We start from the raw sequence: 18,634 nt of genomic DNA, 5'->3' as shown, positions 1-18,634 counted from the left end.
ATCAACACTTTACACTGTGGACAGTGGTGCGTGTTGTAATCCATAGAGCGCCCTCTACTGGTGAAAGACAACTGCTAGTGTGATATAAAGGGATGCAAATAAAATGCTACTTTACTGGTGAATACATCGAGTAATATCAACAAATATCAGAGATCAAATTCTCTGATACCCATAGTCACTGGATAAGCTACCATTGGCTGATATTATCAGCGAGTCAGTTCATTGGTCGGGCTTTACTTCCCTCACAGCTGTGTGAAAACTAAGTGCTCATAGGTCAGGCTTACATTGTCAGTCAGAACCACTCCCAGCTTCCAGATGTGGTACTTTGTGTCAATGGAGCTCAGCCTGTTAAAGAGAGAGAGCAGCAGGATGAGTCACATGAGCTGACACACAAACACTGAACAAGATCAACACACACACTGGATGTCAGAGATCAACGGATCAGAGATTGTGTTTTCAAATCATTCTTTTCATGCCATGCCGATTAAAAACACATTTTTTAATAAACGGATATGTTGTCGTGTTTAATCTCTTGATTCCTTTTGTTTCTGCTAATGATCAGCAGGATGTTGTATGTGTGTTTGGGGTTTATACCGACAGGCTTCAATAAGCATACAAGATGAAAAGTAAACAGCAGGTCCTCACCAGGAGAGCAGAGACGCTTCCTTCTCTACAGTCTCCACTGTCGGGTCAAAGTCCAGAGCGCTCTTATCCAGCCCTAAGAGCTCAGCGATGCGTTCAGCTCCGTACATGTCGCCGTATTTGTTGATCACCTACACGCACACGCGCAGAGAGGACAGCAGAGGTCAGTGTGGTCACTTCATTTCAGACTGGGAGAAACACGTCGGGTATGCCGCCACGTCTTCTTCCACACTCACCTTGCGCTTGATAAACTTGTCCCAGTAGTTGCTGGGGAAAGACCTGAAACAGAAAAAAAAGGAGCTGAGATACAAACAGTTTGATATATTAAAACATATTAAAAAGCTCTTAATGGATTCTGCTGTTCTGTGATGTGTCAGCTGGCCCGCTTTAAGATTCCTGTTGAACTCATCAACATCACATTTCTAATGCACTGTGTTTCATGTCATGATGGTTTTTCAATGTGTTTCTCTTCTAATTCAACATAATGTCAAAAGTCTTAACGCCCAGCGCACACGCTCCTTTTGTGCAAACACTGAAGGATATTTAATGCCTCCAAACATTTGATCCACAGTATTTGTTTCAGTCCTCATCAAAGCAAAATCAAACAAAGAAAACATTTGAGAACTAGATGGACATGTAAGACATGTGCAGACATTTAACTTCAAATATCTTATTGTCCACATTTATTTCATTATTTTTTAATTTTTTTCTGAATTACACTTTCCACTGTTTGTAATCAGTTTTTTTTTATGTCGACCTTTGTCTTATGTTACGTGTTCGGAATAAACAAATCAAACGAAACATTTTTGCAGGACAGGTAGCCTCATTTGCCCAATCACTGTATTATCAATGATCAAATCATTTTCTTATTCTATGCAATGAACTTGATGAGTATTTATCTTATTATTCACATGTTCTCCTTCTGTGTACTTCCTGATTGCAGTCAGACAAACATAGGTTTATTTCACGTCAGACTAGAACACACAGTGAGGTGTTTATCATCAGCTCAAAAGTGCCGTGCGTCAGCGAGGATAAATTAAGTCGTATTTTGTTGGTGGTAAAGAAAATGAACAGGTTTGTGATCTTTATTAGGATGAATCACATTTTGAGTTATTCCCCGGACGGTGACTCACAGCGTGTTGATGACGAGTCGATCCCACTGGCCCTTGATGTCCTCATCTGAAGGCTGCTCAGTGATGTAGAGACCGTCGAATTCCAGTTTCCTGGCGATCTCCTTCTCTCTCTTGAACACCACCAAAGGAACCTGAAGGGGAAAACATTCGCACAGGTGACCGGGAACGTTCACTCGCACGGTGACGTCGCCTGTGAAGAACTCATTCTCATGTCCGCGCGCTCAGTCTTTGAAAGTGTTTTCACTGAATGGTGAAGAGTCCTACCTTCAGATAGTAGTAGCCGACCCAGCAGAGCAGAGATATGACCGTGTGGAACACAGCCAGGAAGCGCAGAGTGGGTAACATGTAGCCGGAGCTCTCCTGCAACACAAACTCATCCATGTCGAAGAGTGTGTTCTCATCATCCTCCTCCTCCTCGTCACTCCCCCAGGTGTTGTCAACATCACTTTCTTCCTCACTCTCACCAGTGACCTAAAGAGTGACAACGAAACCAAAAATACAATTAATTAATACAATATGCAGCTGTTTTTACCCATAATGCCCTGTTCCACAAACTACGTGTAAATATCAGTTTAAAAAGGTGAATCAAAGTGATAAAGCGTCTCATTGGTTCAATCTTAAGTCCTGCAGGGATTCTTCTTCTGGTTGGAAAGAGAAAAACTGATGTCATACATCTATCGTTGACATTTATGAAGTTAGGTTTCTTTTGTTTTGTTTCTTTGGCCTTCGTTTCGACTGTCCACCAGCGTCTTTCACTTGAGGTGAAACACCAGAGAGTGTAGACATACTTAAAAGGGGGGGAACGTCGGTGTGTAATTTAAAACCAAATTTTAAATTTCACAGCGATGGAAATATGAAGCTTTTGATTTTATGCAGATACAATTGAAAACACAAGACGTGTGAACAAATGACTGTTACTCTTCCAAGTCAACATGAAGAGAACAGATCCAAAACATATTCCAAAGACTTTTTTTTTTTTTTTTTTTGACATTGTTTGATATTATTTGAAGCCAAGAAGAGGACGGCTTCGCTCCTCCCACTTTCAGGCGATGATGAACAGATTGGCGACCCGTCTTACCTTGTAGAAGAGAAGAATGAAGTTGATGGCGAAGCACACAAACAGAGCCAGGAAACGAAGGTTGTAGAAGTTACGGGTCAAGGAGTTCTGCAAGAGAAAGCGTGATTAACAACAAAGTGTCTGATAAAGAAGAAAACAAGACTATTAGACTAATCTGAAGAGGCTTTATGAAGCAGGACTGTTCAATACATTTCATATAAGACGTATCCAAAGAGATATACGATTTCTTGAATCCGACGTTTGGCTTCTTTACTGCCTGTCATTCTCTACTCTCTCTCTGTCTCTCTGTCTCCTGGTTTCTGTCTCTACAATTAAGGCAAAATAAGCCCGACATAAATCTTTAAAAAAAGAAGATACAGGGTAAGAAAATATTCCTCATATCGATAAAATGTATGTTGTTCAAACTCACCGTTATTCGTCTCTTTGGTAAAGCAGCTCGCTGACCTTCTCCTCCTCTCACTCTCTGCCCCTCTTCATCCTGCTCTGCTTCTCTCCCTCTCTGAGTATTTCTATTTACTAGTTAATGTTTCTATTTACTAGTTAATGTTTCTATTTACTAGTTATTGTTTATATTTACTAGTTATTGTAGATTTCACAAACGGGTAGTTTCTTTGACATTGTGCATTTGGCTGTTAATAAAAGTGACTGTGTGACATTCGGCTCGTGTGGGTTTGACTTTGTTCTGTTATTTCTTTACAGGACAAACATATTGGGGGCATGATCACCCAAGTATCACAGCTCACCAGCATCTTGTTCAAAAAGATGTCCAGCAGGGCAAAGATGCTGGACATGATGGAGGTAGCTTCCTCTTTGGGCTGACTGGATTTCGGCTTGGGCTTCTCCTCTGCCACCGGCTCCTTCGCCGCCTCCTCCTTCTCCTCCTTCGGCTTATCCTCCTTTTCCTTTTTCTCTGTGCTGTATCAAGAAAAAAAAAGTTTATTACACTTTGTGTGATGATGTTTCTTTTTTTTCACTCACTTCGTTTTACTCACTCTGCTTTCTCTTTCTCGCTCTCCGGGGTCTCAACGGGTTTGGTGGCAGCTTTCTATAAGACACAAGAGTGATTTCAAAAATGCGGCATTTATGAAATTCACCAAAAGTGAACTTCTGGAAGTCTGAATTCAAACCTTCTTGGTGTCAGCAGAGGAAGTCTCAGCACTCAGCTCAGAGACATCACCCAGGCCAGGCTCCACATGTTTCCCTCCTTCCCTCTTGGGTGCCGTCAGCATGTCCAACATGTCCACCTCTGCTACGTCTCCCGACGGGGCCATGGCTGAATCTGAGCTTCCTGATGACTCGATGGCTTCCATTTTCTCTCCTTCCATTGCGTCACCGTGGATACCAAACTGAGTAGGTTCGGGCATGTGTCCCAGGATGTCTGTTACCTTGATGTTCTTGGCTCCCTCGACAAGGCCGCCGCCAAACATAGAGGACCAGATGACATGGAAGAACCCGAAGACGAGGCCGTAGATTCCCTTGAAAAAGCCGGTAAAGAGCATCCAGAAGAAGGAGAAGAAGCCTGTAATGATCTCCCGGATGCTCAGCTTCTTGATTTTCTTGAACTGCTTGCGCATGTTCTTAACAGAGAACATTTCGCAGACGTTGTTGACCTTCTTCTTAACGGAGCGGCAGGCGGCGGTGAACGCCGAGGCAGACTCCATGGCGCCCTCTTCGTCGCCGCCCAGCTCATCGAGGATGCTGTGCCCGCCCTCCTCCTCCTCCTCCTCCTCGGGTTGTTCGACCTCGTCGGGCTCGGAGATCTGCGAGGCCAGCTGCATTTCAAAAATGGTGTCCTCGCAGAAATTCACGAACATCTCCATCTTCTCGCTCTCCGTGCCCTCGTTGACGACGTCGAAGATGAACTGCCGCTTGGACTCCTTGACCTGCGGCTTCTCCCACTGCTCGCGGCTCGATTCGCTGATCTCAAAGTACACCCTCTCGATGCGCTTTGCGCTGCCCATGATTTCAATACGACCCAGGTAAGGCTCGAAGTAGCTGAGCATACTCTCTGCCAGGTCTAAGAAGGTGGCCAGCCTGGAGTCGTGCGGCATGTGTTCAGACAGGTTGGTCAACAGCACCGCTACATTGAAGCCAATGTCTTTGGCCGGCTCGTGGAATCGCTCCACAAACTCTTTGTAATTAAACATGTCGTTCTCATCGGCCTCTGCACACGACAGCAGGAACTCGATCTCAGACTGGTTGTACTGCTTCTGATTCTCCATCGACTTCTGGAAGTCCTTTTTGGAGATGATGCCTTTAAACTCGGGGTCGTACTCTTTGAAATTGTCGGAGGTCGTCATGTCTTTCAGTTTGAGGAACATGTCGAAGAACTTCAGGATCATCTCCACGTTGCTGGACGACTCCACCAGGGTGTCAACCATCTGCTTTCCAATCATCCCATGCACCACATTACCTAGGGAAGGAGCGCGTGCATGTGAATGATTAAACACAGAACAATGTGAAAACAATACAGAGTTGTACCAGAACTTGAGTCAGCCATGACAGATGTTATGTATCAACTTTGTTCACATCTTCCCGTCAGGCTCTTACCCTCCAGCAGAGACAGCAACATGACAATCATGTCTTTCTGTAAATCCATCAACTCCTTCAGCAGCTCAATCTGACTCGCATCCTGAGAGGAAAGAAAGCTGTCGTCAAAACTTTGTTCAGACTCATTTTCCTCAAAGAATAAAACTACAAAGTTGTGACTGTAAATGTGTCATAACACCAACATGGCCATTAAAGGTCTGCTGAGGAGACACCTGTTCACAGCTGCCTTTAACTAAACCATTTTAATAAAGATTATAATCTTTCACTCTGCACTGAAACTTTTAATTCTTTTTATATTTTTCCTTAAATGTATTTTATTTGATTTATTTTTACTTAAACATATTTTAGGTTTGAATAATTTTAATGGATTTAAATGTTGTATTTTAATGTTTCTTTTCTCTTTTTTCTCATCTATAAATGTGCAATATAAATAAACGTGTCCTGCCTAAATAAAGCTAAAAAAAAGTGCCAAATAACCAGCCTTCTATAGTTTGACTTGTATTCTTCAAAGTTGTGTTTTATTGCAGGTTAGGGTTGTTCACAGATTGTTTAAGGAGCATTATGTAATTGATTGGTACTGTAGTCCAAATGTAACCCCGTCCCCCCTTCCTAGAGTCAACGTGCATGCCGCAGACACCGTAGCTTCAGTGTTTAGCCACCTCTGCATCGGTCCTGAAAGTTTCCTGCGCACTAACTTCTCTTACCACGTTTCTGCTCCTGGAGCTTATTAGAAATCAGTAGAATCAGTTAAATCTGAACCAGTTCACTTTCCCGCTTACATTACTGCAACACCTGCTGGCTACCTTCTCTGTTCAAAACAAAAACAAAGTGTCTTCTTAATGTCTGATGATTTAGTAAGGTCATTTTAGGATTAGCTATTTTACATATTCAACCGATACATGAATAAGATTCAAGACTCCAAATTTTTAATCTCACTATCACTTTTATAACACTGACCAGTCTTACAGTACTACTGTCTGTTGTCTCTTAAAATTGAAAATTAAATACATTTACAAAAAAAAAAAAAAAAACCTCAACCTTCAGAGCCTTACAAAAAGGGGTTTATGCATTGGTTGCCATCTGTGACATCACAGCAAATACTACGAAACATGTGCCACAGATTCTAGATTGATAAACGACACAAAAATGAACACTGATGTTTAAACTATGTTAACTCTTAAAACATCAATGTGTGAAATGTTCTTTTCTTTAACACTGTCCTCTGTAGGTTATTCATTTCCTTCTGGCTGTATGGAGAGCAGCAGAGACAACTTCACCTGTGAAAGTTTCATTTGCATGTTTGCGAACACATGCAAGAATCCAACGACTGCATCCCACAGTCTGCTGTGAGCCAAACTCTGCTGGTTTCCAATACACGGGCCCTGAGGGGAGGAGGGGAAGAAACGCATCGTGATTTATCCCGACATTGAAAACGTAACTGTGATGACTGAGGCGTCGCCTTCTCACCTGAATGTACTCAGTCAGCGAGTTGAAGATCTGCTTTGCAACATCTAGAGCTTTGGAGAAGTTGACTTTTCCAGTCTCATCGATGACGTCTTTGCCAGAGTAGTACCAGTAGAAGTCACTGATAGATTCCTATAGATCAGGATCAGCATTAGCGGAAAGTGCAGATGGTGGCAGATGTAATAGTGCTGTGTACATCTTGTGGCTTTCTATTAAGTGTTTTACACACCTGAAGACGGAGCAGATAGTCCACAGTGCTGATAATGATGTTCACTGTGGTTGTGTTTCCAGTTTGAGTTCTCAGGAAGTTCTGGAAATCTAGGGAACAAATGTATTTTAATCTTTACCAGCCATGTTTGTTCCTCCCTTCACCGATTCAGTAAATATGTTCAATTAAATGGCATGACATCTAAACATAAAGACATGCAGGACCTCACCTCCATTATGCCCCTCACACAGAAGTTGCAAAAACCGGAATAGATCTTTAGTAAACTCATCATTTTGTAGCACCTTGGAACCTTAGAACAGAAGGCATCTTGGTGAAGACGATGTAACACAAGCAAAGGAAGTATTTATGACTCAAAATGAGGAGGTTTAATAATATGTGAAACTCCCCCCGAAAGCAATTAATATGAGGCAAGCAGGACAAGTTTCATTTCAAGAACAAGTCCAGTGCCTTTAGATTGCAGGTTGAAGACTGAATCCAAAGTGTCTTTTATAAGAAATGCTCTGACAGTAGCTCCCCAGTGAAACACTAGGACATTTCCATAAGCTGAGAGAAGCCTGACAACTTTCACATGCAGGCCACCATTGGGCCTGACAGAGGATGCATTTCCAGAAAAAAAAAAGCAGTGGACAAATGTGGGTCATAATTCATTTTTAAATCAACCAGTTTATCCTCTAGACTGTATAATAAGATGGACAACACACCGAAAACCAACTCTCGTTGCACAAAGATGAAGCCAGAATAACCCCCTGACATATTGCACATTTACAGCTTGTGGATCAGCTGGCAGAGCAGCAAAAGTACCGTGTAACTAAAAGAGATAAGAACACGAGGCGGTAAAGTCCACAGGGGAACAGATTTTGAAGCAGACCCTGAAGGTTATGGTATTGAATGACTGCTGTAAGCGACACAGTGCCAGAGGAGCAGCAATCGTCCACAGAGCTGTCAATCAAGGCATTTTATATCTTTTTTTTTTTTTCATGTATTTTTGGGCTAGTTGTGCCTTGATAGTGATAACGGTCACTGGATGCAGAGGTGGAAATGGAGGAGAAAGAGAGTGGGCAATGACACGAATGAAATACCGTAAAGGAGCCTCAGGTCTGATTTGAACCCGAGACGTCTGCTCTGAGGACGCTCTGCTCTGAGGACGCCAGCCTCTGTACAAAGAGCGAGCGCCCTGCATTCAATACCTTCTTTAAAGAATCAAATATCTAATTGAAAAAGACATTTCTCAGTAAAAATATGATCTGAAAAAATGACTAATGACTTCTTATCCTATCAAAACCAGGTTTGACACTAAGAGATGTTAATGATTAATAGTATACTTTGATTTTATAGTCCGAACCCTGTCCCATCTGTCAGCATAGAGGACATGCAGTTTATGAATTATAATGCATCCAGTCAGTAGGGGGAGCTCTACATCTTTTGGCTTCACTTAAGGTAAGGTGTTGCACTGTCCATTCTTTATACAGTCCATGAATTATCCAGTCAACAGGGCAAAAAAACAAAAAAACAAAAAAATAAACATTTTCTTTGCGCAGACAAAACCATGTGAAAGTTAAACATCTGTATGGAAACCAGCTTTGTGAAACAGACCCCAAGACCAAAGCAAGACAAAGCTTTGCTTAGGCTGCGGAAGAGTCCACAAACCTTTGAGTCAAACCCCTCGAGAGGTGGAGGAGCCTTACAACGGCAGATTGGAGCATCAGTAATAGGATTTGCATTAGTAAATGTAGACGTGAAGGGATGGGAACAAATGTCACACCAACATACAGGCAATGGAATCTAATAGTCCACTATCTGTGTACACTCACACATTCGGCATGCAGCGTGTCCCTACAGACATGTTGGAGGAGGAAGAGGCTGGGCAACAAATAAAGCCGGGAGTATGGACCACATAAATGGAGGACACATTCATGGTGGAAGCATAGCCATATCAGTATTATCTAAATTAGCTATTTACCCCGCTTTGTGTGGACTGCCATCGATGGTTTTTTTTAAATGACAGGAGGGAGACAAAAAATACACGAAGACATAAGCAAAAAGAGAGGACATAGAGTTACAATACCAAGAGATATGAATATATCGACTACGAGTGAAAAAAACAAAGTCATGCAGTTAAAAAGAATAGATTCAGACGGGAGGAAATCATAGGCCTGAGTCGCATCTCACACAATGAGTTTGAAATCAGAATTCAGTCATAAGTGAATCATTTACAACAGTAACGGAGACACGAGTAGGAACAGTGAATTGTTAAACACAGAACTCAGTGGAAATGTTTAGCAGAGGACTGAATGATGAAAAGACAGACATAGTTTGATATGAGAAGCATCGAGTGAGGGGTGTTTGAGTTAAAAGTTAATGAGAGAGAGAGAGAACAGGGGTTTTAATGCTGGACCATGTCCTCTAAGACGAGTTTTCTATCATTAATAGACACTCACAGACACCTGCTCTGATAAAAGGACTTGAGCCTTAAAAGCGCTTTCCTAGTCTTAGGAATCCTCAAAGTGTGTTTCAGCACATTCACACATCAGGAGTAACTGATCCCATTCATACACACACTTAAGGAGTAACTGATCCCATTCATACACATTAATAACAGTAAGTGTCATGTTGCTGCAGGAGCTGGGGATCGAACCCTCCACCTTCTGGTTAAGAGACGATGACGAGGTAAATATGAACCCCCAAAATAGACTTTAAAAAAAAGACACACTACGTTTAACCTCGTGGTACAAATGAAACAGTCTGAAGATGTCTGATACGATGAAGAAATCTACAACTCACACCTGCTTCATGTTCTCAAAGAGAAGACATTAAAGACACCACACTGACAACTTCAGTGAATTCAAGACTGTAGCGCAGGCAGCAAACACTCTGTCATAATCAAAATGACCATTGAGATCAATGCAATTTTGATTATTTCTTCTACACGAGCCATACAGAAGCTAATAATTAGGAACTAGCATCTATTGAGAGCTGTGTGGACACTTGAGGTCGTACTTCAGTCATGGTTCAGCATTAGTTCAGTGATGTGGAGGGTCTTTTTATAATCAAGAGTAAGAAGAGGTGGCGCGACAGCTGGGGTAGAGTGAACTTTGAAAACGTTGAATGTTTGGTGCTTGATCATTTACAGAAGGAAATCCAGGAAGAAGAGCAAAAAAAAAAAAAAAGAAGAAGTTCAGCCAAAAGGACGGCTCGTGACTTACTTGAACCTTCCTCTGTCACCATGCCAAGTCCTTCTGCTTTGTTCTGCCTCTCAAATGCATTCAAGTCCAGGACACTGGGGAGAGAAACGAGTCAAACACGAGGCCTTTTCATCTGCACATCAGTTCACTTTTCAGGAACTGATTACACATCACTGGTTCCCTGAAATCCTCTCCAAGCGCTCTCAGATCGACACCCCCCCCCCCCCCCCCCCCCCCCCCCACACACACACACACACACACACACACACACACACACGTAAGCTAGGTTGACTTTTAATCGTTTAAAGATTATTTACTTACTTTTAGCTTCTAACATTTCTCTCTTAGTGTTAGTTCACTATTTTATTTGGATAAATGTAGGTTTTTTTTTTTTAAACTCTATTTATCCCCATGGGGGGGAAGCGGTTGACCAAAGGAGCAACGACCTGGGGAGAGATTCGGGGTTAAGTGTCTTGCCCAAAGACACGTCGGACATGCTGCTCGCAGAAACTGGGGATCAAACCCTCAACCTTCCGGTTACAGAGACAACAACTCTACCCACTGAGCCACATCCAAAGCAAATATTAATCTGAGCAGCTTCTGCTCTGAAGACTTGGTCTTTCTCAGTGTTACACAGTTACATAGTTATGAGCTAGCTTGTACGATGATGTTAAAAGGTATAAACATCCTTAAGAAATGGATTCAGTGTTCTTCAAATGATGATCTCTGTGTTTCTCATTAGTACAGGTCCTCCTGACCTGTGCTCAAGACTCACTAGAAAGATGATATGACATTACCTGCATGACTGCATCAGCCCTGAGAGACTCTTGAAAAAGCCTGCATCCTTTTTCTCTTTCAGGTAATCAAGCATTTTCTAGGAAGGAGAACAATAAGAAGGCATTGAAACATCTTTAAACAGAAATACTAATGCAGTGTTGCTAAACATGCTGTGCAGACAAACTGTGTGTATGTAAATGAATGAGTGAACAATACAAAGAGATAAATGTCATATTGGAGTTGTACAATCTAACCTGCTGAACTTGCACATTGCCTCCATTTAGAATGGAGATACCCAGTTTGAGGGTGCAGGTCACCATGGGTCCGAGACGACCTGATGAGAAAAAAAAAAAAAAGATAGGAGAAGGACGGAAGAAGAAGCAAAGGGTTAAATCTCTGTGCCATATTAGAGGGTTGTGTAAAATGAGGTTTACATTCACGGCTACAGTCGTCATCAAAAGATGAAGTATGTCTGTGCAAAGAATATCTTGAGATAAATATGTTGCTCCTCTCTCCTTATCTCCTAGAACGTCTTTTCATCGATGATAATCTGAAGCTCGAATGGAGCTAAACCACTGAATTCAACTCACAAATGTAACAGGATGATCCACCGCATGTATTAGTAGGATGGCATTATAAATATATAGTAGCATACATTTTTTTTTATAATAGATGAAGTAGTAAAAGGTCTATATTCATGAAGCTGTAGCCGAAGCAGACACATCATGTCTTCACATTTCCTGAGAAACAAAACAGCAGCGAGGTGAAAGAATCTTTGATTTCAAACTGTTCAGAAAATGACGAGAGAAGAAGTAAAGTCATTTATTTATAACTTTACAAATAAACATAATATAATAAACATAATTACATGACAGCTGAATAGATGGAGAGGGGGTGGGATTAAATAAGTTTTACTTCTTCCCACTCCCTTTCAGACATGTCACTTAAAATAGCTCATTATCCAATTGTCTTTTTTTTATGCTATTTATTTTTTCTTCAGAATTATACTATTGTTTTTGTTTGTAATTATTTATTTTCTGTTTTGTTTTTTTCCCCCCACTTTTTTTATTATGTTACATGTTCGGAATAAACAAAAACAATACCTTTACTGGCACTGATCATCTGCAGCACCATCTCAGCGGCCCCACGCGCGTGCAGCCTCGCCTGCTGATACAGGATCTTCTGCTTTTCCATCTCTTTTTCCTGAGAGCGACGCACAAAACCAAACACAGAGCGCACGTTACAACCACAGCGATCACTGTGGCAGCCCCTAAATCTTCAGAGTAACAAAAAAACAACATCATCAGTCGCGACAATAAAGTGATTCAAGCCCGTACAGAGACATCTGCGTTACAGAGAGCGTACCTCAAACGTCTTTTCTTTCCCTTCTTCCTCTTCCTCCTCATCCTCTGCACAGCTCTGAGGACACAAAGGACACGACTCAGAGCTCATCGTTCGTGCTGTTAAAGGTCTTACGAGCTGAGCATATGTTCATATTCTTAGAGTTGTTGTGGGTCACTACCTTTGCCATCATGTCTGCATACGCAATATATAAAGGATCTTCTTCCAAGTAACTGAAAAGCAATGAATTCAAGTTTCAATTATTGACACAGTATCTGTGAATTAAAACCTTGTAACACAAGCAAATGTCAGTCTTTTTGTGAAAACCATATCTAAAAATGGCCTCCTCCCTGAATAGGCTAAACGTTGTTTTAATCTATATCAACATTGAGACACCTGATTGAATAATATTAGATCAACACGACAAAGCAGGACATGTCCCACATGGCTCACCTTCTCTCTGTCAGAGCGTTGTGGCTGAAGTGGAGAATAAGCTGGTGGAGAGGATCTGGCTTCATCTCAGCCACCTCCTCTTCCTCCTCCTCCACTATTTTCATGGGTGTTTTCTGCAGGAGTCCACAGGGGTGAACAGTTAGCTCTGCACAAGTCTCATCTGATCCCTTGATATCCCCGACTTTTAATTATCACAATCATTTCTTCTTTATTTAATTGTGCACCTTCACACACTGGTCGATAAACACTGAAGTGAGCAGATAACATTCAACTAGCACGTGCATGCAGATGAGTTGGTGTCATGCCCGGGGCGATCCGTGGGGGAAAGAGAGGGAGATAAGAGTGGAACGATGGACAATGCTGGAATCAGATTGTTCATAAACGTGCATGTTACAGCAAACAGATGCAAGCAGTACGCGATGTGGTGAGATGACTCTGAAGATGAAGAATGATCCGAGCAGTAGACGGACGAGCCTGTCTATCACAACAACACAACTACTCTGTCAAATAAAACCTGTCATGAAACAAAAAAAAAAAAGTCCAAAACACACACACTGCGAATCATCTGAGCGTTTAGTATCTCAGGCTGGACTCTAATACATCCTAATAACAGCACAGTTTGAGCGTACTGGTGAATTTGCTGCACATCTGCGTACAAAGATCGAATATGAAATGTGATCGTCACGACTACGCGAGCATGCCACTGACATCACGGCCACAGAACGTATCGTAACGCCACCTTCACACTCACACTACAGACTTACAGAGTACAGCGAAAAGACAACTGATGGGTTGGATCCAGATCTGACAGCCAAACAGCTAGTGACTCCTAGTGAGAGGCCCTCCTTACCGCTGCGGTCAGAAAGGCAAAGCCTGCTTTTCTAGAGCTGTGAGCGCCGGAGCTGACCCTGTGTCTCCTGAGTTGGTCATGCAGCCTCTGACCCCTGACGGATCTCTGTTTGAAGGGTTTCGAACGCCTAGAGCGCTGGCCCCTGGGTGCTTTGGGCGAGGTCCCCACCCAGGCGCGCTCCCAAGGCTCGACGGGCAGCGAGCTAAAGAAGCATTCGGCAGACAGGACTGGCAGAGTGGTGCCAACGCAGGGCACATGGGGCAAGGGCAAGGCGAGCCCAGTACTTACTGCCAGATCCTGAACTAGCTTCTCCTCAAAGGAGTACTCCTCTGCCTCTATCCAAAGTCTCTGATAGGCCGGGATGAAGAAGTTGATAGCGCGATGCCTGGGGAAGGGGGGAGGTGGGGAGGAATGGAGGGGAGTGGGGAGGGAGGTAGAGTGGCATTAGGGTGGGTTCTGGTGAGTGTTTGGAGGAGACAGGAAGGAGAGATGTAAGGAGGAGGGGGTTACAGGAAGTGCATTTCAGGCAGGGCGGTGATTGGTCAATGTGGGACCCACTGGCTCTTCTGACTGGTCATGTTTGATCTACAATATAACTGCTGCTACATCCAATGGGTGGAAAAAGTCATTAGAGGAGCATGCACATTACAGAAGATGTGCAGACCTCCAACACGTCGGTGAATATGTGACGACAGCTGCATGGATCGGTTGTAAATCTGCACAAAATCTGTTGCAAAATGTCTGATGAAAATCAAATCTATCAAAATGGTTATAAGAGCAAATTAACAAAAAAAACAACTTTACAAACAAATTCTTTAATATTGTAACAAATGACACTTTCGTAAACTAGGTAGCTTTCTAATAAAAACAAAACAGTTATCTGACGTATCTCGTTCTTTGGTTTTTCTTCTTTGCTTTCTTCATTCTTTCCTTCAGGCTTCACCTGAAATAAGACCTGCAGGCCTGCAGCTCGCATTGTGTTCTCACTTCCCAAAGTTAAGTTGGGTTGTTTTTTTTTTGTTTTTTTTCAGTCAATTCTTGGCCTCATTGTCTAGCTGACCAATCAGAATCAACAGTGCAGAAACAATTGGTTGCTCGACAGAGATCAGTCCACAGCCTGGTGGATGAAGGGAGGGAGGGGTTTGGAAAGATGGAAGCATTCGCCCCGTAGTTTCACTTTACCGTCAGCAGGGAGAAGAGGCGGTCAAAGCTGGAGGCTTTGAACGCCCTTTCCAGCCAAACCTCCCGATAGCCATTCAGGAAGTAATTATTATTTTTGTATCTGAGGGAGGATGAGGTTGTGTTATGCAAGAAAACGACACAGAGGAGAGAATGTCATTAGGGAGGTGAAGAGGGGTTCACATGGCCACACAACAAGAAGAAAAAAAATGCCCCCCTTCTCCCCATGGAAATTTGGTGACTTGTTACGTATGGTTAGATTGAGACACAACTTTTTTTTTAAATACTTCATGTCAATGTTTCCTCCTTGACATCGTTCCCACACAGGTGGTGAGCAGCCTCACCTGGGGAGATTGTAGAGCGGGGCCATGCGGAAACAAGCCACCACAGCACGCTTACGCTGTTTGGACAGCAGCTTGTGCCAAACACACTTCTTATTTCTCAGAGGCTGCTCCACCTGTTGGAGAACAAATGGAGCTTAGCATGTGCAGCACTGGAGTTAAAGACAGAGTTCTGCGTGTTGTGTCATTTAATGCTGTGAGAAGTATTATCTATACCATTTAATTTAATTTAATTTTTTTTTTTTCCTGATCTCCTGTCTGATTTAAATGTCTGTGTACATGACTGAAGAGCAGCTCATTAATTCATTTCACTTGTGATAATCCTCTAGATGGACATGTCTGTGATTTACTTTCAAGTCTGATCGGCGGTAACACATTTGCTCATGTTCAAGTCAACTTTATTTACAGAGCACATTTATAACAGCCAAATAGCTAAAATACATTTCATCCAAAACATCCTAAAAGCTAATTTCAAAGTAAGTTAAAAACACCAAACAACAGTAAAAGTTCTAGTGGACGCTGCTTTGGGCATAAAAGACTCAACTGGAGGTAAAAGCCAAGTCAAATGAATGGGTCTTATGATCTTATATTAACAGATCACCCCTAGTGTTAATCCTAGTTTGGGGCACTTCCAGGAGCATGTGGTTGGAGGACCTTCGTGTTCTGGATGGATTGTGCATGAGAGTGAAACAGTGACTTTACCTGCTCCAGGTGGAAGACTGCAGCAGAGATGCTCTGCACTCGCTCCACCGTGTGCTCCGAGTCGGCTGGTTCCTCGCTCTTCACCACCACGTCCTTGTAGAGATTGAGCTGCCACTGGACCGCTGGGTCTTCAGACTACAGCACAGTCATCAAAACAAACAAACAAACAAACAAACAGACATGCAACAGCAGCATTAAAGCATGACTTCTACTAAAACTGTAGCTGGAATGATCCCTGCACAGAACTCAGTGTTACCTTGTCCTGCAGGTGCAGGTTCTGTCGCAGGTGGTCCTTCACCTCATCGTCTGTGTCTTTCTATGAAAAGTAGAACAGACATCTTGAAGAGCGGCGTAAAGACGATATGAGTTTGACTTCTTAATGAAACATGCAGGTTAAAAGCACAATGGTCTACATACATAAAACAAGTTTGACATATAACTATATAAACAGCTCATGTAAACGTCATCAAAGACGGAGTTTGAAGTTTCTAAATTCATTTTCAGACCAATTTAGACTGGCACACAAATTCATTATTATTCTATGTTTCGTTCTAATTCTAGTTTTCTTAAAAAAAACGAGGTCATTTCTAATAAATAAACTATTGTCTTCTTTAAGATTAAATGTACTTTTTAACATATTCTAAAACGAGCGCCCTGTTATCAGATGGCATCACATTCAGCAACAACTCGAGGGAGTAATCTTAAATCTTCTCTGTCAATAAGAAGAACACCTCTGCATGTGTTTTCTATCTTTAACTTTAATCAAACTCCTGCCACATGGTCTCATCAATAAGGGCTGCTCCTTCAACGTCTGATCTCTGATAACCATCACAAGCAAAACGAGGAAACACCTCTATCTGTTCTAATGATAACAGGTTGATTATCTTTTTGAGATAACGCAGCTTGTTTTCTGGAGATAAGAGAATGATGTCAGCACTGATCCCGAGATAAAAGTTTAGAAGCGTCACACTTCCTGAAGCTTTGAGGAAAAGTCTTTTCTACATTTTTTAATTCAAGAGAAAGTTGCTCTTTGAGAGGCCACGAACAGTAAAAGTGACGAGAAATTGTAAATACTCAGTGAGTTAAACAGTCTTAAAAAGTCTTTGTACGAGGTCCTGTTCAGTAAACCTACCAGACTGTAGCGTATCTTGGCGAGGGAGATGAGCTCCTGGTCCCCTGGGGTGCACATGTTGAGGCCGATGGGCAGCATCTTCTTCAAGGCAGCGACGATCAGAGAGGTCTGGATGGAGTAATACTCGCCTCGACGACGCTTGTGTTTCCTCTCCTGGTCCCCTCCTGACTGCAGAGAGAGAGAGAGAGAGAGAGAGGACACATGCTCAGTCTATAACCAGTCAGGGTTTACCTACTCTACTCATTTTTATATTCTAAAATATAAGCACTGAGGTGACCAAGCTTTGTCTGTTGCTGCTCCCAGGCTCTGGAATCGGCTTCCAGCTGAAATGTGCCTCATTTCTGAACGAAGCCTTTTTAAATCCAGGCTGAGAACCTATTTATTCCGTATGACTTTTAACACCCAGTAGCATGGTGACACTTTTATCTTATTTTACTTTGTTGTAAAGCACTTTGGTTAGCGGAAAGGAGTGTTGTAAAGGGCTGTTGTAAAGTACATTTTACATTTGTTTTACATTTTACAAAATCTTTAAAGTAAGGCCCTCATAATTGACAACAACCAAATCTGGAACTACATTTCGAGTGTTTCTACGTTTTTAAGCATTGAAGAAAGAAACGACAGAGGGAGGCAAAGTGCTTGAACATTCATTACCTATGAGACTTTACCAAAATAAATAAACAACAGAGTGTCTCAGTGACGGCTGGAGGTGCAGCTGATGATGAAACACACGGTAAACATGCAGATATATGACCCGTCTTCACTGTCTTCAGTGTAGAGCCGAATTTAGGAGGACTGAACCGATGCACTTGATTTGCATTTGTCTAAATACTCTTCAGCACATGGCAGGGGATTCAAAACACAAGAAAAGTGCTCAGGAAGACTTTTTCTTTCAACAGTAGAGGTCATGAAAGACAGCAGAAAGAATGTGAGCAGCAGGAGGAAAACGTTCAGGCTGTGTTTTTCCAAAGTGCAGACAAAGGGAAAAGGAAAAGCAGGGTGGAGCGAGATGTAAGTCCAGAGAGAACTGAAGCACACACAGTCAATGTTTGCTTTAACGACACGTCTTACCATGTCTTCAGTAGAATCTACAATTGTTCTCCAACTGTGTACTCATGTTTGGTATTTGTTTTCGCCGTGTTCTTTACCTTGGACATCTTCGTCTGGCTCTCTCCAGTCAGGAAGCCCAAATTGTTGATCTCATTCTGAACCACAAAGTTTTGCTCCTCTCGCTTAAAGTTCTGGATTCGGACGACAAAGGAGAGAAGGTTCATTGAGAAAATAAACAACAACAACAAAAAAAACATCCTCACAACCACAGCCGTGTCATAAAATCCTCATCTGGTGATATGAGAGTGAGACTGAAAGCTGAGACGTACGTGGGACTTGCACCAGAGGATGAAGATCTCAGCCACCATCCTGAAGAGCTCGGTGGAGTCAGCGTCCGGCTCCTTCAGCCACCTGGACCTGGAGGAGCACAACGTTTACTCGCCAAACTAAGTTGTGTTACATCTGTGCCAACCTCAGAACCCACCGGCTAATTAATGCCAAATCAAACCCCTGAGTGAATAGGACATGACGGTA

General features: G+C 42.4%; 1 protein-coding gene across 3 annotated transcripts in view; it reads right to left on the bottom strand.

The window, feature by feature from the left end:
* The window catches only part of ryr3 (ryanodine receptor 3), a 115,614-nt gene that overhangs the window by 8,811 nt on the left and 88,169 nt on the right, over window positions 1–18,634 (bottom strand). For 2 of the 3 annotated variants that reach the window (XM_079361153.1, XM_079361154.1), the window contains 29 exons: window positions 18,430–18,517; window positions 18,199–18,291; window positions 17,054–17,221; window positions 16,178–16,237; window positions 15,922–16,056; window positions 15,223–15,335; window positions 13,988–14,084; window positions 12,850–12,962; window positions 12,578–12,629; window positions 12,421–12,474; window positions 12,159–12,258; window positions 11,310–11,389; window positions 11,076–11,152; window positions 10,300–10,373; window positions 9,057–9,071; window positions 7,305–7,385; window positions 7,097–7,185; window positions 6,871–6,999; window positions 6,681–6,785; window positions 5,404–5,485; window positions 3,981–5,266; window positions 3,846–3,898; window positions 3,597–3,768; window positions 2,854–2,940; window positions 2,040–2,246; window positions 1,776–1,906; window positions 879–921; window positions 646–773; window positions 285–345 (listed from right to left, as the gene is read on the bottom strand). In XM_079361153.1, coding sequence (XP_079217279.1) covers window positions 285–345; window positions 646–773; window positions 879–921; window positions 1,776–1,906; window positions 2,040–2,246; window positions 2,854–2,940; window positions 3,597–3,768; window positions 3,846–3,898; window positions 3,981–5,266; window positions 5,404–5,485; window positions 6,681–6,785; window positions 6,871–6,999; window positions 7,097–7,185; window positions 7,305–7,385; window positions 9,057–9,071; window positions 10,300–10,373; window positions 11,076–11,152; window positions 11,310–11,389; window positions 12,159–12,258; window positions 12,421–12,474; window positions 12,578–12,629; window positions 12,850–12,962; window positions 13,988–14,084; window positions 15,223–15,335; window positions 15,922–16,056; window positions 16,178–16,237; window positions 17,054–17,221; window positions 18,199–18,291; window positions 18,430–18,517 — 3,973 coding nt within the window. The remainder of the gene's footprint in view (window positions 1–284; window positions 346–645; window positions 774–878; window positions 922–1,775; window positions 1,907–2,039; window positions 2,247–2,853; window positions 2,941–3,596; window positions 3,769–3,845; window positions 3,899–3,980; window positions 5,267–5,403; window positions 5,486–6,680; window positions 6,786–6,870; window positions 7,000–7,096; window positions 7,186–7,304; window positions 7,386–9,056; window positions 9,072–10,299; window positions 10,374–11,075; window positions 11,153–11,309; window positions 11,390–12,158; window positions 12,259–12,420; window positions 12,475–12,577; window positions 12,630–12,849; window positions 12,963–13,987; window positions 14,085–15,222; window positions 15,336–15,921; window positions 16,057–16,177; window positions 16,238–17,053; window positions 17,222–18,198; window positions 18,292–18,429; window positions 18,518–18,634) is intronic. The other variant, XM_079361155.1, reaches the window with a different exon arrangement.

Source organism: Symphodus melops (assembly GCF_947650265.1).
Source record: "Symphodus melops genome assembly, chromosome: 1".
Taxonomy (NCBI): Eukaryota; Metazoa; Chordata; class Actinopteri; order Labriformes; family Labridae; genus Symphodus; species Symphodus melops.
The sequence above is the reverse complement of the archived record's forward strand: the minus strand, read 5'-3'. Positions and strand labels throughout refer to the sequence as shown.